The 15,976-nt window shown below is 41.8% G+C and overlaps 1 protein-coding gene and 1 non-coding gene across 2 annotated transcripts in view; both read left to right on the forward strand.

Annotated features, from left to right (window-relative positions):
• The window catches only part of Depdc5 (DEP domain containing 5, GATOR1 subcomplex subunit), a 59,760-nt gene that overhangs the window by 32,348 nt on the left and 11,436 nt on the right, over positions 1 to 15,976 (forward strand). The window contains exons 13-21 of the mRNA XM_055624060.1: positions 1,443 to 1,546; positions 1,810 to 1,884; positions 3,602 to 3,736; positions 4,107 to 4,168; positions 4,285 to 4,358; positions 10,270 to 10,339; positions 11,587 to 11,623; positions 12,265 to 12,385; positions 15,202 to 15,422. Of these exons, the coding sequence (XP_055480035.1) occupies positions 1,443 to 1,546; positions 1,810 to 1,884; positions 3,602 to 3,736; positions 4,107 to 4,168; positions 4,285 to 4,358; positions 10,270 to 10,339; positions 11,587 to 11,623; positions 12,265 to 12,385; positions 15,202 to 15,422 (899 nt within the window). The remainder of the gene's footprint in view (positions 1 to 1,442; positions 1,547 to 1,809; positions 1,885 to 3,601; positions 3,737 to 4,106; positions 4,169 to 4,284; positions 4,359 to 10,269; positions 10,340 to 11,586; positions 11,624 to 12,264; positions 12,386 to 15,201; positions 15,423 to 15,976) is intronic.
• On the forward strand, positions 12,754 to 12,856 carry LOC129689189 (U6 spliceosomal RNA). Its single transcript, XR_008722057.1, has one exon. It is a non-coding gene; the product is annotated as a U6 spliceosomal RNA (small nuclear RNA).

A 15,976-nucleotide genomic window follows, 5' to 3' on the forward strand; every position in this document is an offset into this window, starting at 1 on the left:
TATCTATCTATCTATCTATCTATCTATCTATCTATCTATCTATCTATCTATCTATCTATCTATCTATCTAGACAGTTTATTTGTAATGTTGGCTGCCCTGGAACTCACTGTGTAGACCAGGATGGATTCAGAGATCTACCTCACTCTGAATCCTGAATGCTAGGATTAAAGCCATGTGCCAATCCTGGCTTGCCTTAGTGTTGAAGGGTTATTAATATTTAATATTGATTTATATTTTAGATAAGCAGTGGTTATTCCCTAACCAGCTATATACCCAAATAACCATACAGAAAGACTAGGATTTATTTAATTAGCCTAGAACACAATGTTGCACAATAATTACTCCATCCTAAACCTCCAAGCTAGTATAGTTTCCTCCCGTTCAGGTTTTCCACATTATTCTTGCTTTTTAATTATATCCTAGGTCTGGCTCATTTATCTCGATGTTTTCTCATCCTCTCCTCAGGGATCCATCCATCCTGTTGTTTCTCTTCTCCTCATGGGACCAGAATGTCCCTCCCTATTCTCTGTATTGTTCAGCATTGGCTAGTTGGCTTTTATTGACAATACAGAGAACAAATGGTGCCATGTTTACACAAATGCAATGTCTGGTAGAGAAATCGGCATTTGAATGAACAAGGGTGAGCTGTACACAGTCCACAAGAACGTTATGCCACCACCTTAGTTTTATTTTTAAGATTATTAATATTTATTTACTTATTTTATGTGCATTGGTGTTTTGCTTGTCTGTATGTTTGTGTGAGGGTGTCAGATCTTCTGGAACTGGAGTTTCAGACGCTGTGAGTTGCCATGTGGGTGCTGGGAATGAATTGAACCTAGGTTCATTGGAAGAGCAGCCATCTCTCCAGCCCTGATTTACTTGTTTCCTTATGGCATATGTATGTCCTCATGGGAACACCGTTGGAGTCCAAGGACAGCTTGTGAGCATTTGTTCTTTCCTACCTTGTGGGTCCCTGAGATGCATCAGGCTAGGTACCTTTCCTCATGAGCCATTTTATTTATTTGTGTTTTGTTTTGTTTTGTTTTGAGATAGGGTCTTTCTCTGTAGCACTGGCTGGCCTGGAAATCCCTGTATATATCAGGCTGGCATAGAACTCACAGAGATCCTTCTGCTTCTGCCTCAAGAATGCTGGGATCAAAGGGTTGGGACCCCACGCCTAGCTTGTTGGGTTTGATTGTTTATTTGTTGACCAAGTAACCCTGGCTGGTCTGAAACTCACTATGTTGACCAGCCTGGCCTTGAACTTGTACCTGTACCTCCTTAGTTCTCAGTCCTTGAATTGTAAATGTTTATCCCTTCATCCCCTGCTTATTACTTGTTATTAATCACATTTTCCTCCTTCCTTGAAACTTTGTAATGATCCTGAGAACATGTATGTACCAGGTGCTTGATTTCTCTTTCATGATAATATTCTTTTCAGAGTGGTGGTACAGAATGAGAGAAGGGAAGAGTGGACTTCGCTCCTTGTGACCATTAAAAAACTCTTTATCCAGTATCCAGTGTTGGTGCGACTGGAACATGCAGGTACTGCATCCATGTGTCAGATATGCCTTCTTGTTTTTTTTGTTTGTTTGTTTTGGGAAATTGTGTTCAAGACATGGTTTCTCTGTGTAGCCTTGGCTGTCCTGGAACTCACTCAGTAAACCAGCTGGCTTGGAACTCAGAGATGCTCTGCCTCCTGAGTGGTGGGATTTAAGGCATGTACCACTATGACCTGCTCTCTTTTTAGTTTTCAAGAGCTCATCTTTCCTGAAGTGTTTTCCCTTGTCTTGTATCTTTTGCTTCAGGGGGCTTTCCTCAAGGAGACAATTCTACCTCAGCACAAGGAAACTACCTAGAGGCCATCAACTTGTCTTTCAATGGTGAGTAAGAGCACAGTAAGCTGACCTCGTGCTTCCTATGTGGCTCATAGACTCAGACCTGGTGGCTCTCTTCTCATTGACACTTCGGATTTACTCAAGGCAGTACATTCTAATTGGATGGTAGCAATGACTGCTCTTTGGCTTGTGGGCCTTCTGTTGGGGAATCAGCTTAGTGTTTTCATCTGCCTCTATGGTAATGAGCTGGCCAGATTCCTGCTCGGCTGCTTGTTTTACTACAGATTATGATTTTATTTATCACACCATCCTTCAGCTGATTTTAGGTAATTTTTTTAAACTCTGCTTTTTAAAAGAAAATACATATTTTTGGGGTTTGGAGCCTGCAGTAGGAAAGTCATAAGTATGAAGATATAGAGAATGTGAGCCACTAGGGAGATGCTGTCTCAAAAGCAAAAACAAAAACAAGGGCTCTGTGAGATGATTTAGTGGGCAAAGGTGCCTGATGCCAAGTTGAGGTCCTGAGCTCTGAGATCATAGGAGAGAGATGACTCCTGCAGGTTGTCCTCCATGTGCACACAGTAGCTCCCTCCCATACATGCGCACACAAAATAAAATGCAATAAAAAAGTGAAAAACCAAGCCACAAAAGGTGCATATGCTAGATTCTTAGAATTTAAGTGGAGAAGGGGATACTAAGTAGAAACAAGGCACTCCTCAGTCCTGTTGGAAGAAGAGCCAGTTTCTGGCTGTGGTTTGATTTCTTCCTAAGGCTTCCCTGCGTTTATGAGGCAGCTGAGATACTTTTATTTGCCAACTGAAAAGGAAACTTAAAGATTTAGGTAGCTCTTTTCATTGAAGATGGAGACCTTGGTGGCTCTGAGAAACACAGCAGTAGGAATTCCTGGAGCCATATTCAGTCCCCAATGACCCTGTCTCTGCTGTGTTTGGAATTCCACTCATGCTCTTGAAAAGACTGATAAGGCCAGCTCCAGGTGGCCATTAGCAGCACTGGCAGGAGGTGGAAGTGCTGCTGTGTTTTCACTTCATCATATTGCCTTCCATGAGTCTGTGTCCAGGTGCTAGGGAATTCTAGAATATGGTGTAGTTTATTACTGCTCTTTTTGTCACATTTGAATTTTGAAGATTTTTCATAGTAATAATTAGTTCAGGAATAAAAATTTGTTTGTTAAATTCACATGACTTAAAAGCTATTGATCTGTTTTCTTACAAACTGTTAAATTGATATTTGAGGGCTGGTGAGATGGCTCAGTGGACAAAGGTGCTTCTCTCTCAACCTGATGTCCTGAGTTTAGTCCGTTGAATGTGGACATGGTGAAAGGAGGGGACAAACTTCCACAAGTTGTCCTCTGACCTCTACATGTACACTGTGGCACTTGAATGTACACACAATAAACAAACAAATACGTGTAAAGTATCATATTTGATTCTTGGAGGTTTTGGTAGAGACTTGTTGACAGATGTTGTAAGTTTATGACATAAAATTAAGCACTTAAATCTGTATAGGCAAGTATTGGACATCAGTGAGGATGATTGATAAAGGGTAACATGAAAGTCTTGCTACTAAGGCATTGCTGAAGCAGAAGGGTAAATGTACGCATGACTTGGTAGATTCCAGGATGTGCTGGTAGATATGACTAGAATGTGTATCAAGTGCTCTGAAAGCACAGAGATGCTTGTGTGTGTTGGCTTCTGAGAAGCTGTGACATCATCACTGTGGGGAATTTTTGTTTTCTTTTAAGTGTTTGACAAGCACTACATCAACCGAAACTTTGACCGAACTGGGCAGATGTCTGTGGTGATCACGCCTGGAGTGGGTGTCTTTGAAGTGGACCGCCTACTCATGATCTTGACCAAGCAGCGGATGATTGATAATGGTAACAGTCATTGGTTTCTGCTGTCTCCCTGTGTTCTCAGCCTGAGTTGTCCTAGAACTGAGTTTTCATTGTCTTCTTAGATTATGAAGGGCTTTGCAAGGGGGTCAGGGGTGTCACTAGATTCTGAATAGTGGAGGCCTTGCTTGTCTTTTTACAGATCTTCTGGGTAATCAGTAGTAATCTTCTGGGTAATCATAGTAGAGAAAACAGAAAGTGCATGCGTGTCTTTCCTGTGCAGGAGCAATGACGAGCTTATAACTTTCAGCACAGCAAGTCAGCTTTGCCTTATACTGAGTTTAGTGATGCCGTTCACAGACTGGAGTACTTACCTGTTGTCCTCTTCCCACCTTTCTCACTCTTCCCTCTTTAGGAATTGGTGTGGATTTAGTGTGCATGGGAGAGCAACCCTTACATGCTGTGCCGTTATTCAAGGTAATAGAATTTAGATCCTTCTGAAAGACCAGATGAAGAATAATTAAATAGAAAAGCTGGAGCATTTCATAGCCAGCTTGTTTTCTAGCTTCTCTGCCCTGGCATTTCTCTTGTAGCTACACAACCGGAGTGTACCGAGGGATTCTCGGCTGGGTGACGATTATAATATTCCTCACTGGATAAACCACAGGTAGGTATGATCTTGAGTGAAAGATAAATATTTTGAATAGTTTTCTTAGTATTGGCTCTTTAAATTTGTTATTGTTTTGTTTTTTGAGATGGTCTCTTTGTTGCCAACTCTCAAACTCACGACAGTCCTACCTCAGCCTCCTGAATGCCTGGATCATATTCTGAGCTGTTCAAACCTGCCTGCCTACCTGCCTTATTATTTATTATTTATTTACTCATTCATTCATTTGCCTATTTATTTATTTGTTGGTTGGTTGCTTGGTTGCTTGGTTGTATTCTGAGCCACCCGAACCTGCCTGCCTGTCTTATTATTCATTTATTTATTCATTCATTTATTTGTTGGTTGTACTGGGGTCATCCCAAGGCTTGGGATTTTCTTCTTAATATTTAGTTTTATTTCTATGTGTGCATATATCATTTGTATATGGGTGCGCACAAAGGCCAGACAAAAGTGTTGGATCATGTGCAGCTAGAATTACAGGTGGTTGAACCTGATGTGGGTTCTGGGACCAAACTCAGGTCCTCTGAAGCACCGAGCCATCTCTCCAGCCTGCGTAGTAGGAATTGCTCTCCCACAGCTATAGAGAATCACTTTCTTAGACCATTATTTTCTTCCTTCTTTACTTTTGTTCCTAAGTAACAAAATACTTTGTATAGTCTTAGTTTGAAGCTCAAGATGTAGAAGTAAAAAAGTGTTAGTGTTCTTCTCTGCAAGACGTGAAAAGCCAGCATCCTGGGGCTCTGGAGACAAAAGCCTTTAAACCACTGTTCTCTATGTGCTTATCTGCTTCTTCAAGAGGTCTTGATAAGGACTAATGCAGTTGATGCCTGCAGCCTCATCTCCTGCCACCATTTTCCCTTTCTTGATACCCTCCTCTTATCCTCAGATCTGGGCCTCAGGCTTGTCATTTCCTTCAAGAGCCAGCTCAAATCCCTGTCCTGTGACTCCCCAACAGCCAGAATATGCTTTTTTCTCTGGTGCTTCCTGTTCTCTGTGCTACTGGTCATATGCTGGGCTGCATGAGGAGAGACTGCTTGCCTTATTTATGCCTCCAGCTCAATAGAACCTTCTGTTTTAGCTTTTATAGCATATTTTTGACAATTTCTTTTTAAACTTATTTATGCGTGTGCATGTCTGCACACTCAATGGCACTCTTGTGGAGGTCAGAGGAAAATTTGTAAGACTTGGTTCTTTCCGTCCTTTCACCGTGTAGTTAGTTCCTGGAGATCAAACTCAGGTCGTCAGGCTTGTTAGCAGGCACCTTTACTTAACACTGAGCAATCTTGCTGATCCTGTGTCTGTAGTATTTAAGTTGATAATATATGCTAGAAAGCAGCTTGGAAACCCATTACAAATACAGGTGTTAGCCTTGCTTATGTGTCTTTTATCGTTGTCATGAGCTGTATTTCTATTGGTACAATGATTGTTGTTGGTCACCTATAATTATTCATAGGTAAAGAACCAGAAATGAACAAGGATTACCTATTTAGCCACTACAATTATCCTGTTCAAATACCTTTTTCTTCTCCAAGAGCCCTTGAAATATTATGTGGCTGGTTTTCCATAGTCTTTCTTTAGGTTAATGTATGACATTTGGTTTGGGGTTTTTTTTGTTTGTTTGTTTTTTGTTTTTTTGACACAGGGTCTTGCTATGTAGCCAACCTGGTCTCAAACTTTTGATTGTCCTACTTCAGCAGTTTTTCTTAAAGGTATAAGCCACCACATCCAGCCACACAATATCACACTTAAAAAACAAAAAACTTTATTTATATGGGTCTTTTGCCTGTGTGTATATGTACCACATACTTGCCTCATGTCCCCAGAGGTCAGAAGAGGGCATTAAGTCCCCTGAAACTGGAGTTACATGTGTGAGTTATCACGTGGGAACTAGGAATCAAACCTGGATGTTTTGGAAGAACAGTCAGTGCTGTTAATCCCCGAGCCATCTCTCCAGCCCCCCCCCCCCCCTTTTTTTTTATCTTTGGCTCTAAGGGAAGAAAAAAAAAATTAGAAATTAAAAAAAGATTGATTGGCTATGTGTTAGGAAGATGCACAGAAAGATCCAGAAAACCCCTCAATTCTGTTTTTAGGGTCCTAAAGTGAGATCAGAATTTAAATAGAAGACCGAGGATGTGCACATCAGAACAATGCTGATCAAGATGTGGTCCTACCCACCACTGACCCATCACTGACTGGGTTTCTGTCACATCCTATAGGAGGTTTCATAGATTGTAGAACTGTGTGAACTCTCTTTCCAGAAGACCAGTCCCATACTGGCCAAGCAGCCTTTCCTTCTCCAGCATGAAATTTCTGGGGAATTCCCATTTCTTTAAGGCCCATTGCTTCAATAGTCTCATAGGTTGAAGACACAAGTGTCTCTTTAGAATAATTTCATTTCTGCCAGTCCAGTTACAACAGCAAGTACCTTTGTCTCCTGAGCCATTTTGCTGACCCTTTTATTTGTAACTTTTTAATGCATTTAGATTCGGTTTTCAATTAAAAATCACAATTGTTTAATTATACCATAGTTCATGGTTTTTACTTTAGTTCAGGAAAGGTAAAAAGTAACTATAGAATATATAGAAATATATGTAGTCCAATCAAAGTTCCGTATTTTTAGAAATTTTATTTTTGTAGTAACTTGGAAGATTCCCTAGTTACCCTATTTTATTTTCACCCTGCACTGGCAGCTTTCTGTGCCATTATGATGCAGGATAGAACCACACATCAAGGACTTTGTTTTGTGTTTTTGAGACAGAGTTTCTCTGTGTAGTCTTGGCTATCCTGAATTTGCTTTGTAGACCAGGTTGGCCTTGTACTCACAGAGATCCGCCTGCCTCTGCCTCCCAGAGTGCTGGGATCACAAGGTGTGCACCACCAAGCCCTGCTACATGAAGGACTTTTAAAGCTGACAATTTGGAGGGACTGATACCTGCTTCTCACATTTTATTGTTAGCCTTGCCAAAACAAACAAACAAACCCTAGAATCCTAATGAAAATTGTGATTTTAGATTATTTGTAGCTCTGAAAATTAGCATTTCATGATTCAACTTAATAGAAATTAATTTTTCTGTCTCACATTATTTTGTAACTCATGTCTCTGGTGTGTGTGTGTGTGTGTGTGTGTGTGTGTGTGTGTGTGTGTGTGGGAGTACTTGTATATGTCAGTGTGAACACATTAATAACAGCCTCAGAATACCCAGAATGTGTCAGTGTTGAGTTGAGAATAATAAATTAAAAAGCGCTTTCCCTTGGTGTAATTTGAGCAAGGTTGAGCTAAGATTGGAATTCTGTTTTCCTGTGTCTTCTGTAGTTTTCTGTTTGTTGTAAGAGTCCAAATTTGTGCCTGTTGAATGCTGTCTTGCATATCCTCTTGGGTGTGTGTTTCTTTGTGTTCTTAACAAAATACTTTGCTTTCTCTTTTATTGAGCAGCATGAAATGCATCACATGGGGAAGGGATGAGGGATACTTTGCAGAAATGTTTAACAGAATTTTATAGGAGAGTCTAACTGACCCAGATAACAAGCAAACAAATGCTATCAAGCAATATTTGTATGTTGTCTTCAACGTTTATGGTGGATATTCATTCATTTTATAAGGTTGCTTTCAACCTTCTGGCATGTATTACCATCACACACATATACACATGCATTGTTTATGGGTCAGGGCAAGGAAGAATACACAAATTTAAGATTACAGTTTAGCTTTTAAAGGTTCTGCAGAGCCCTGGCTGTCCTGGAGCTGCCTCTGCTCCCCTAGTACTGAGATTAAAGACATGCACCACCATGCCCCTCGATACATTGTTCTCCTAAAGACAGTCTTGAGTGTCTTCAAAGTGTATTATTAACTCTGGCTGGGAGATCCAGCAAAAGTTCCAGCCTTAGAATGTGAGATATTTTTATCGTAATTGTATACATGTGTATGGGCTGTGTGTACATGTATACATATGTACATACTTGTAGAGGGCAGATGGCAACCTTCTATGTCTTTCTGCTGGTATCATTCACTTTGAATTTTTGAGACAGTCTCTCTCACTGTCCTGGAGCTTTCCCAGGTAGGCTAGGTAGCCAGCCTGTGAGCCATAGGAATCTACCTGTGTCTTTCTTCCCTGTGCGAGTACATAGCACTGAGCCTGGCTTTTTCACATGGGTTCTGGAGAATGAGCCAAGGTCCTCATGCTTGCATGATGGGGACTTTACTGCCTAAGATATGTCCTCAGCCATTTCTTTTTTTCTTGAGACGCAGTCTTGCTGTGGACCTACTTCTGCTTCAGCCTTCCCCGTGCTCGAATAATGGACATCTGCCACCATGCCAGCTTTCTACCCCTATCGGTTGTTTTTGTTTTTGTTTTTTGAGACAGGGTTTCTCTGTGTTCTATTCATATCTTTTACTCTTGATGTCTGAGAAGAAAACAGCAACTTCTACTTAGTTTTATCCTTTAGACTTCTGGGAGAAATCAAGTTCCAGGGGTTGGCTGGATGTCCAATAGCAAGTTCTCATATGATGCTCTTGTGTTCTTATGGGCTTAGTGTACCATAAAATTGTCCCCGTGACCTGTCAGTTACCTGTGGATGTTGCTGCTGCTGTTGTTGTGTTTTGTTGTTGTTTTGTTTTTGAGACCACTGTGGTTGTCCTGGAACTCATCATATAGACCAGTATTTGAGCCCACAGAGATATACCTTTCCCTGTTTCCCAAGTGTTAGATTAAGGGTGTGTGCCTCCGTACCTGGCTTCATTTTTATTTTTTTATTTGTTTGTAGTCAGAGATTTTCTAGAAGGTAGAATTAACAACGATCCAAACATTTGCAAATTTATGACTGAGAATATAAGAAAGTCCAAGGTCCCTGAGGAATGGGAAGGCAGTACAGCTTCTATGTGTTCATTCAGCACTCTGGTGTGAGGCTGTCTCCAGTTAACATGGGTTCATGACATGGTTGTACCATGATTTTTAGAGGGATTGGGATTCAATGGGATCAGCTTTTTTTTTTTTTTTTTTTTTTTTGAGGTCTAACCTTTTTTCTGTTTTTTTTTTTTTTGTTTGTTTGTTAATAAGAACTTCCTGTGGACCTAACAGTGTACCAAACATCAGGGTGAAAGTATCCTGATATAAAGAGGTGTTTTATTTGTTTGTTTGTTTGTTTTTGGTTTTTTGTCACTTCCCTTCCTGACATAGATGATTCTGATTTAGTTAGCAGTTAGACTCATGTACACTAAACAGTGGGGAGAAAAGGCCAGAGCAACAGTTGAAATCATTCCTAATGTTGAAGTTAGAATTTTCAAGACAGGGTTTCTTTGTGTAGTTTTGCCTGTCCTGCAGTCTTTTGAACGCTTTGTAGACTGGGCTTGTCTTGAACTCACAGCTGTCCACCTGTCTCTGCCTCTCTGAGTGCTGGGATTAAGGGTGTGCACCATCACATCGGCATCACCAACAAAGTCTCACTCTATAGCCTTGGCTGGCTATACTTACTGAGCCATCTCACTGGCTAGAACTGGGAAGATTTGTGAACCTAAAACAAAGCCAAGCACAGGTGAGCTTATCCTACCTGGAGTGCAGCTTGTCTTAAGGTTTAGTAATGAAGCTGGGTAGAGTAGTACACATTTTTAGTCCCAGCACTCGGGACACAGAGGCAGGCAGATCTGAGTTTGAGGACAGCTAGGGCTACACAGAAAAACCCTGTCTCAAAAAAAACAAAACAATAAAAAATTGGGGCTGGAGAGATAGCTTATTGGTTAAGAGTACTGACTGCCCTTCTAGAGGACTGAGGTTCAATTCCCTGCACCCACATGGTAGCTCATCACTGTCTATGGATCTGACTCCCTCACACAGACATATATGCAGGCCAAACACCACTTGCACATAAGAATAAATAAATGAATTATAGATTAATTACCTTTTTATTTTTTTAACAGTTTCTACACATCCAAAAGCCAGCTTTTCTGTAACAGTTTCACTCCACGAATAAAACTGGCAGGAAAGAAGGTATGTTTTCCCAATCTGAACAACTTTCAGGGGCTGTCACACAGGTTTGTGTTTATTCTGATCTTGAAGTACTATCACCTACCCTCTGCCCTGGCTAATTTCAGAAATGGGGTTTAAAAAATTTTGTGTTGAAACTTTAAGGAGGAGCTGGGGCTATAGCCTATGCAGAACCCTTTCACAAGCATGCATAAGGCCCTATATTTAGTCCTCAGATGGAAAGCAGGATGGCTGCCTGATAAGTATTAAAATCATGACAAAGTTGAGGGGGGAAAGTATTTCATTTTGATGTGAATGGTTTAATTTGGATACTGAGGCCACTGTTATTGAGACAAGGAAAGACAAGAATACACATTGCAGCAAAGGAAAAATAACAACTTTGAAAGGTAATATTGTAGTAGTAAGTAAATAGAAATTCAAATGTGCCCCCCCCAACACAAAATGTGCTGATAATCACGCCAGATACTAGGAAAAGTAACAACGTTGGTAACTGAGTTCCTGGTTGGTACTTGGCAAATCAGGTCAGCCGTGTGTGAGATGACTTGTGAACGTTTATGCTGTTCTGTGTTGCTTGATCATTATAAAAATCATTTCTGATCATTGGTGTGGGAGATTTGAAAGTCATTAGAAACCCTTTTAAAAGTGATAGCCCAGTCAAGTTGGTGGCACATTTCTTTAGTTCAGCACTCAGAAGGTGGAGGCAGGTGGATCTCTGTGAGCCTGAGGCTAGCCTGGTCTATATAGGAAGTTTCAAATCCATCAGGCCTACAAATCCTAAATCATAGTCCATTGAGGAAACCACTCAAATTGGGTGGGAACTTGGAGGCCTGGAGTTACAGAAGAAAGCTGCTACTGGCTGCTCTTTAATGGCTTGCTCAGCCTGCTTTCTTATACAGGACCACTAGCCCAGGATGGGAAGTCAGAAAAGGCAGCATTTTCTCAATCAAGGCTCCTTCCTTCCAGATGACTCTAGCTTGTGTCGAGTTGACATAAAATCAGCCAACACACGCCTCTATCCAGTTTAGTCTGTGCCCCATGTGGATAAGGTTGTGTGAGTAAATACGATGCAAGGTGGAAACTGAAAGACTTGGCTTGACACCGCGGCAGGCAGGTGTCAGGGGTTAGCACCCACTTTTCGTAAGTTACTACATAGCTGGGACCTGGTCTTTGCCCTGGGGAGTAGCACCTAACATATTGTGTTAAGTTTAGTTCTAGCTGAGGAATGATAAAATATCTATTTAATTTTTCAGTCTGCTTCTGAGAAAACCAAAAATGGCCGTGATACTTGTGAGTATTTTGAGACATTTTTTCGTAGCTAATTCATGGCAACAAAATAATATAAAATATCATAAAAGGTTTATGTAAAGGGCAAGATACCCAATGTCTTATGTTCCTTATGTCACCTTTGGAAGGTCCTCAGCCGCCTTGTAGCTGTAGCTTGTAAGCTGCAGTGGTGGTCAGGTCTGGGCTCTGGTGGAAAGTCACAGAGGACTGGCGATGTTCAGCCAGTACTAGTCAGAACTCCAGAGGACTGAAGTGCTGCTAATGTTGCCTTCTGACTCTGCTTTTTTTTTTTTTTTCTGAGAGAGGGGGTTTATCTGTGTGCCCCTGACTATCCTGGAGCTCTCTCTGTAAACCAGGCTGGCCTTGAACTCAGAGAGGTCCACCTGCCTCTGCTGCCGGAGTGCTGGGAGTAAAGGCACACACCTCCAGGGCGCAGCCACTCTATACTGTTGAAACATCACTTTGATGTTTATGTCAGTCCTAACCCGACACTTGGGTTATTATTCCATCTTTTTCTTGGTAGATGATCTCCTGTGCCTCGCAGATTTGGATGGCCCTCTGTAGGTCGTCCCTGTAGGTGTCTAATTGATGCTTATAGTATCTGTTAGAAGTGTGTTTTAATTGTGTTGTTTGTGTTTCTGCAGCTCTTGGGACCCCAAAGGAATCTGAGAATACCCTTCCCATCCAAGTAGATTATGATGCCTATGATGCTCAAGTGTTCCGGCTGCCTGGTCCATCCCGGGCTCAGCGCCTCGCCACCTGCAGGTTTTTTATCAGGTTCCCCCAGGGGGTGGGGGAGACATGGTGGCATAGGCCTGTAACCTAGGACTCAGAAGGCACAGGTGGTAGGATTTCAAGTTCAAAGCCAGCCTCAGTTATATAGTGAGACTGTATTTCAGGAAAAAAAAAAAGATTGGCTAAGAAAACCTGAGAGGGGTTGGGGAAATGGTTCAGCCGTTAACAGGACTGGCTACTCTTTCAGTGGGCCTAGGTTCAATTCCCAACACCCGCATAGCCGCTCACAACTCTCTGTAACTCATGTTCCAGAGGATCTGACCCCTCACACATGCAGGCAAAACACCAATGTACATAAAATAAAAATAAATAAATTGAAAGGAAAACCTCAGGTCTATTTACTTTGGCAGCACATATACTAAAATTAGAACCATACAGAGATGGTTAGCAAGGCCCCTATTCAAGGATGACATGCATATTCATGAAGCATTCCATGTTTTTTATTCCAGCATTTGTTTATATTAAAACAGACTTCTCTAAGACAAAAAAGAAAACCTGAGAGGCCTTTATGAAAGCAACCTTAAGAATATTTAAATTGGAGCTAGAGAGATGGCTCAGTGGTTAAGAGCACTTGTTGCTCTTTCAGAGGACCCAGTGCACAATTGTGTAGATTTGGGAAGGTTCTAGAAGATCCAAAGTTCTCTTCAGACCTTCATGGGCACCAGGCAAACATATGGTGCACCTACACACATCCGGGTATGACATGTATGTACATGCATGAAATAAGTCTTACAAAACATTGTTTTAAAAGTTTTAAAATTAGCCTTAGGAAAGCCATGTTGTAGAAATCGTTGGGGATTCCATTTGTTGTGAAGTATTATCTCAAAATACAGGAAGATTCTCAGACATTCTGTAGCTAAGAGATACAGTTCACAAAGTATGGGTTTTTCTTCAGTGGACACCGATACTGCACAGGTAGTGCCTACTGAATCCTGAAGAGGGGGTTGGGTCTTCTGGAACTTACAGACTATTGTGAGCCCAACTGACATGGGTGTTAGGAATGGGACTTGGGTCTTCTGCAAGAGTAGCAAGTGTTCTTAACTACTGGTCCATCTCTTCAGCTCAACTTCAGTATACATTTTTAGCAAATGACTTTTTTTTTGAGACAGGATTTCTTTGTATAGTCCTTGCTGTTTTAGAACTCACTCAGTAAAACAAGCTAGCCTTGGATTCAGTCAGACTTTTGAGTTCTGACTGCTTCTGCTGGGATTAAAGGTGTATGCCACCACCACCTGGCCAAATAATTTTTTTTGTAGGGGCTGGAGAGGTAGTTTATCAGTTGAGAGCACATTCTGCTCTTCCAAAGGACCTGAGTTCAGTTCCCAGCACCGACATTGACCTCACAGTCTTCCTGTAACTCCAGCTGAGGGGAATCCAATCCAGGCATGTGTGGTCACATGTATATACCCTTAAACAGACAAACATACATAATAAAAATAATAAAATCCTCTTTTTTTTTTAATGGAGAATTTTTTTTTCAAAAAATATTTTTTTTTATAATTTATTCACTTTATATCCTGATGTTAGCTCCCTCCCTTATCTCCCAGTCCTACCATCCTTTCCTCTTCTCCCCTTCTCCCCCTCCCCTAGTCCACTGAAAGGGGGGGCGATCTTCTCCCCTGCCACCTGATCCTAGCTTATCAAGTCTCATCAGGACTGCCTGGATCCTTTTCTGTGGGCTGGCAAAGTCATCTAATGGGGGTGAGGGGAGTGATCAAAAAGCAGGCAACCAAGTTCATGTCAGAGACAGCCCCTGCTCCCCTTATTAGGGAACCACATGGGGACTAAGCTGCCTATAGGCTACATCTGAGCAGGGCGTCTAGTTCCTCTCCATATATGATCCTTGGTTGGTGCATCAGTCTGTTGGCCCCCATGGGTCCAGAGTATTTTGGTTTTGTTGTTCCTTGTGGAACTAGAAAAGGTCTTCCTGAGTGAGGTAACCCAGAAACAGAAAGACGCTCATGGTATATACTCACTTATAAGTGATACTAGCCATATAATATAAGATAAACATACTAAAATCTATAGACCTAAAGAAGCTAAACAACAAGGAGGACCTTAGGGAGGATGCTTAATTTTCATTCAGAATGGCAAACAGGATAGACATCAGAAGCAGCAGAAGAGAGGGTACAGGACGGGAGCCTACAATAGATGTCCTCTGAAAGACTGCACCCAGCCGGGGATCAAAGCAGATGCAGAGACTCACAGCCAAACTTTGGGCAGAGTGCAGGGAGTCTTTTGAAAGAAGGGGGGCATAGAAGGATCCAGAGAGGAGAGGAGCTCCATAAAAAGTCTTTTTTATTTTATTTTTTCAATTTTTTGAGATAGGGTTTCTTTGTGCATAGCCTTGGCTGTCCTGGAACTCACTCTATATAGACCAGCCTGGCCTTGAACTCACAGAGATCCACATACCTCTGCCTCCCAAGTGCTGAGATTAAAGGCCCATGCCACCACCGCCCCACATTTTATTTTGTTTTGTTTTGTTTTGATACAGAATCTATTCTATAGCTCATGGATTCACTGTGTAGCCTATGATGGCCTTGAATCATGGTATCCTCCCTTCCTCAACCTCCCAATTACCAGGATTACATATAAACCACCTTGCCCCTGCCTTTTTCCCACTTTAAGACAAAGTCTTACTCTGTTGTCTAAGCTAGCATCATTTTTCACATTGGGAGTTTTGATAACTGATTCCCTGAGTATGTGCAGCTGATGGTCGTCATTGACATCTTAACTAAAGGTCGAAGTGTCCTTTTCATGGTGGTCATTTGTGTCTTGCATGTCAGGTCTGTGAGAGAGCAGGAGAATCACAGTCGCAGAAGTGCCAGCTCCTGTGATGTCTCATCCAGCCCTTCCCTGCCAAGCCGTGCACTGCCCACTGAGGAAGTGAGGAGCCAGGCCTCTGATGACAGCTCCCTCGGCAAGAGCACCAACATCCTGATGATCCCTAACCCCCACCTGCACCAGTATGAAGTCAGCAGCTCATTGGGCTACACCAGCACCCGAGGTCAGTGTGCTGAAGCAGACAGCTGGGGAGGCCTGCAGGTGGTTTCTTTGCAGTGGGGAGGAATGGGAGTGGCAGGAAGTGAGTGTATGTCTCTTCTTTTAGTCATTTCCAAGCCAGCCAGTGGCTAACAGTCATATTAGGTATTGCATGTATATTAAAATATTTTTGTCCATTTTTTGTTATTTTCTCATTATCTCCATTTGTACCATACTTAAAAAACTGTGACCTCTGTAATTGGCTGTGTATATTTATGCCTTTTCTTTGAGGTAGTGGAGATTAAATTCAGGGCAAGTGCCATACCATTGGGTTATATCCCAGGGTTGTTTAATAAGTTGCCCAGGCTGGACTTGAATTTTCTCAATAGCACAAATAGTCCTTGAACCTGCCATCCTTCTGCCTCAGCCTTCAGAGTTAGCTTGGGTCGTAGACCTTGTCACCAGGCCCAGGTCAAATATTAAAACCACGGATTTCTCTAGCCACAGATTAAATAAAGCCATGGATTGTGATATATATGTGTATATTAAGGTATATGTACTGGGGGCTGAAGAGATGGC

Source organism: Psammomys obesus, unplaced genomic scaffold, assembly GCF_907164565.1.
Source record: "Psammomys obesus unplaced genomic scaffold, mPsaObe1.curated_primary_1811, whole genome shotgun sequence".
In the NCBI taxonomy this organism is placed as follows: domain Eukaryota; kingdom Metazoa; phylum Chordata; class Mammalia; order Rodentia; family Muridae; genus Psammomys; species Psammomys obesus.